Source organism: Brassica napus, chromosome C1 (assembly GCF_020379485.1).
Source record: "Brassica napus cultivar Da-Ae chromosome C1, Da-Ae, whole genome shotgun sequence".
NCBI classification, from domain to species: Eukaryota; Viridiplantae; Streptophyta; class Magnoliopsida; order Brassicales; family Brassicaceae; genus Brassica; species Brassica napus.
This window is the reverse complement of record NC_063444.1, coordinates 3,767,508-3,772,011: the sequence shown is the minus strand read 5'-3', so window position 1 is coordinate 3,772,011 and position 4,504 is coordinate 3,767,508. Positions and strand designations below refer to the sequence as shown.

Here is a 4,504-nt window from a genome sequence, read left to right as displayed (position 1 = left end):
TTCTCCTATATATTAAAGGAGAAGCACTTTTAAAAGTTTCCTTAAAGGTTAATTGACAACGTGACTGACGTGGCTTCATGAGAAGCTTTTATTTAAGAAATCGCATACGTGTCACTTGGAGAACGTTTGTCACAAACACAAATAATTTAATGCATCGATTAACTTCCTTAAAAATCTAGACACATTTCAAGGCGATATTTTTTTCTTCAGTTTCTTTTCGACGTAACAACCAAAGTTCTCTTCTCGACATTATCACTTTCACCTTCATCATCTAACTATAATCATAGAGACGAGAGGTGTTCGTGCTCGAAGAGTACGTGAGAGAAGATATAATTGTTTGGTCACATAATAGATTTTTAGAGAGGAGAAGGAGTCTTACACAATCATGACTTGACTTATTATTTTCCATCCAGGAGAAGGAGAAAGAGTACATGAGAAGGAGAAGGAGTACGTGAGAGAAGAGGTGTTCTGTGCTATCACATCACCTGGTGTGTGTGTGAGTCTCATTGGATTTGACCGTACTTGTGTGTTTGCTTTAAGATATTGCAGAAGCCACGTCAAGAACGAACAAGAGTTCTACGTTGTCACTGAGTTTGCCCAAGTTTGTTTGGTTGTAGTTTCCAAAAGAACTGCTCTATGAGGCCTATACTTGCACCTATATGATGGAACTCTTTGTTTCTCAGGGTGAATTGTTTGAGATTCTTGGAGATGACAAGAGACTTCCGGAAGAGCAATTTCAAACTATTGCTAAGCTGCTATTAACATGTTTTTACCACATGCTTCTTCTGACTTCGTCAATAACCCGTTTCTGTTTCATTTTTCGGCTTATAGAATGTATATATTTTCTTTTCAACGTTATCACCTTCGCCTTCATCATACTAAATATAATCATAGAGACGATATATAGGTGTTGCTGCTCGAAGAGTACGTGAGTTTCATGTAGCTAAAACCACGAGTGTAACTTCCAAAGTCTATTAAAAAAAATATGAACATATTTTGGATTATGGTTGTGTTCGTTTTTTAAAGAGATTAAATTAATAGCCGGTTTATTTATTTGAAATTGATTTATTTAAAATATCAGTTTTGATCGTCCTTAAATCTAACAGAAGCCAAGTTTTATAGAAACTTATTTATAATGCTTGGTCCCCAAGTCTTCAATAAGTAATCATGTCTAAAATTATGTTAAAACTCTAGGTTCTTTCCTAATTTACAAAGGTGAAATATTCTAACCTAATGTTAAGAGGATAGTAAATATATATTAACCTCCGCCTCTCTTAGTCTCCATCCCAAAACCAAAATCGTTGAGTATACTCCACGTTAAGATGGCTGGAATGTGAGTTTATAATGATTTCAAGATTTTATCTAACAATAGTTAGCATAATTAGTATATGTTAATAGTAATGATTTTTTTTTTTACTTTCAGGATTCCATTCCGTGGATTTTGATTCAACTTCAAGAGAGTTGAAGACTTTTATTATATTATCTTATGAAAGTTTTATGTTATTTTGGGATTTTTTAATTAAAAACTAATTATGTGTTTTCGAAGGTCGAATAACCTTCAATTGCTTTTATGCTTCAATGTTGTTTTTTCAATTTCGAGAACTATTTTTTATTTATTCCACATTGTTATAGTTTTGCTTTTCATTTTCATTAATCTACCGAAAGAAACGAATTTCGAGTGTTTTGACCAATCTTTTTGAAGTTTATTAACATTAAGATGAGTTGTAGACTTCAGTTTATCAAAAAAACATGTATAATCACACTGGTTGCCGAATAGTTAACATGTATATCAACATCAAGTCAGAATAAACTCGAGTCATAGACTCCGGGTTACACATATTAATCACGTATAATCACAGAGTCGATAACATCATAGTTAACTGAATCATACATTTAGTTTTTACGCACCGTTTACTTAAGCTAAACCTTATGTTATACATAATCATAATATATACAATCAACAATGATATAGATATATAATCCCGCGCAAAGCGCGGGTTACTACCTAGTTATTAAATAAAATTAGATGAAAAAAAAAAATAACGTTCAAGTCTTTGGACGGTATATTTGAGAATGTCGTATAATCTAATTCGACCTACTTTCAAATTTATTTGACTAACTCCCTTTTTCAACCTGATTTTTGTTACTTTTGCCTACTTAAATTAGAAAGAGTGTGTGTTTTTGTTTAACAAATTAAATCTTTGTAAGAAATAATAAAATATATTACTGTATTCGTTTATTTGGCATCATTGATCAGTTATATGATATATAACTTATACTGTAAAGACTTACTCCACGTGGTAAGCTTTATACACACGTAACTAGATCACTCAAATCACACCCAATGTTTTGAAGAAACCCACTGATTTAGCCAATCACTGTGCTTCCACAGACAATGGTTTTTTTTATGTCTTGTTTTGCTTTATCTTTCTCCCTCGAAGTCTTTAATGTATTCAAGACTTTATGCTCTTTAGATTTATCGTCACGTTCCGACGACTTTCCTTCCAAACAAATCCAAAAACTTCTTTCTTTATGTTATTGGCCACAGACAACTCTTTCTAGTTTACGTATATATATAAAGAAGTCACTACTCATTCATTTCGGACCACCAAATTGCGACCGAAGAAAGCAAATCAAGACTCAAGGCTTTAAGCATCAACCACTCCTTTGGTCTGTGTCTGTAAAACAATAATTATTATATTTTTTTAATGGACTGTTCTTCGTTTCTCGACATATCTCTCAATCTCAACACCAACACTCTCGATCGTAGTTTCCCGGAAAAACTTCCGGTGAGTCCAGACTTCGCATGATCTATATATCATTTGTATTTTATTTTATTTTTTGTTTCCTTTCGATTTTTGTTGACTAGGGTTCACATTTTCAGAAAAAGGAGGTCAAGGTTTCAACTTCTGCTGATTTGAAAAGGAAATGGATGGTCAAAGATGAGGTTAGTTAGTGTGCAATTATATTCGAATTGTTTGCAACAAAGTATAACAGTTCTTGGTGGTAATGGTTATATTTTTTCTAAATCTTAATGGTAATGATAAAGAGCGCAAGTGAGTTAAGAGAGGAGCTAAACAGAGTCAACTCAGAGAACAAGAAGCTAACAGAGATGCTTGCAACTGTCTACGAGAACTACTGCGCACTACAACATCATTTGGAGAAGCTTCAGAGTCGTCGACAAAGCCCTGGAACAGATCAGATCGAACAACCTACAAAGAAAAGAAAACAAGATTCGGATGAATCCTTAAGCCTTCCTAATGGACTCAGTAGTGGAAGAAATGAGAACAGCTCTAGCAACGAAGCTCATCATCATCATCATCATCATCATCAGAAGCAGCAATATGAGCAAAAAAATCAGCTTATTTCTTGTAAAAGATCAGTCACTGATAGCTTCAACAAAGCACAGGTTTCAACAGTTTACGTGCCTGCTGTTTCTTCCGACACAAGCTTTGTAAGCGTTTCATCTGAATATCATGTCATGTCTATGTTTGTAATGGAGGCAGAAGAACTAAACAGAGTGTTATATTTGTGGAATCACTTTGCAGACAGTAAAAGATGGATATCAATGGAGGAAATACGGACAAAAAGTTACAAGAGATAACCCCTCACCAAGAGCTTACTTTAGATGCTCATTTGCACCTTCTTGTCCAGTAAAAAAGAAGGTAAGTTACACACATTGAGTTTGATTTTCATTTGTAATTGTTTATCCCTGCTTATTCAGCGGTCTAATGATATGACTTGTGGCTTGTTTTGTTGTTGTTCAGGTGCAACGCAGCGCAGAGGATCCGTCAATACTGGTAGCTACATACGAAGGGACACATAACCACTTAGGTCCAAACGCTTCTGAAGGGGACGCTACTAGCCAGGTTGGATCAAGAACTGTGACTTTGGATATGGTTCATGGTGGTCATAGTTTAGCTTTGGAGAAGAACGAAAGGGAAACAATGCAAGATGTTCTGGTTCAGCAAATGGCGTCTTCGTTAACGAAAGATTCAAAGTTTACAGCTGCTCTTGCGGCTGCTATATCTGGGAGGTTGATGGAGCAGTCTAGAACATGAAGCTTTCAGTGAATGTTTCTGTTTTGGTTTCTCATCCCTGGCAATAAGAGTGCCTGTTTTTTTCTTTCAAAATTTATCTTTACTTGGGAGAAAAAGATGGAAATGTCAGTGTACATAAATATTGTAACTACATGAAAAATCATAAGCATTCAAGAAAATAAATAAATGTGAAGTCATTTTAAAATGGTTACACGAACGTTTATTTCATTTGAATTCAGTTAAGAATAAACAATTGTGAAAATAACAAAAAGTCTATTATTGAGTGGGAGCATATTTGATCTTGTTCATCATATGAACTCATCCTTTCTAAATGGCTAATTAGCCTTATATAGAAAAGAGATTGAAAAGCACAAGCCCTGTTCGGGAAAGCGCTAGGCGCTAGTCGGGCGGTCGAGTTGGGCCTAGCGCCTAAAGAAAAAATCGGGGATTAATCGGAAATCATG

The 4,504-nt window shown here is 34.7% G+C and overlaps 1 protein-coding gene across 2 annotated transcripts; it reads left to right on the top strand.

The window, feature by feature from the left end:
• The first annotated feature begins 2,587 nt into the window (after positions 1-2,587).
• On the top strand, positions 2,588-4,251 carry LOC106372529 (WRKY transcription factor 18-like). 2 transcript variants are annotated; one of them, XM_048745255.1, is made up of 5 exons: positions 2,588-2,789; positions 2,870-2,947; positions 3,050-3,454; positions 3,549-3,665; positions 3,768-4,251. In XM_048745255.1, the coding sequence occupies exons 1-5, from the start codon at positions 2,709-2,711 to the stop codon at positions 4,059-4,061; spliced, it is 975 nt and encodes a 324-aa protein (XP_048601212.1). In that variant the 5' UTR covers positions 2,588-2,708; the 3' UTR covers positions 4,062-4,251. The 2 variants fall into 2 exon arrangements, with proteins under 2 accessions (XP_048601212.1, XP_013668253.2); XM_013812799.3 differs by having other exon boundaries at positions 2,591-2,789; positions 2,885-2,947.
• The last annotated feature ends 253 nt before the right edge of the window (positions 4,252-4,504 follow it).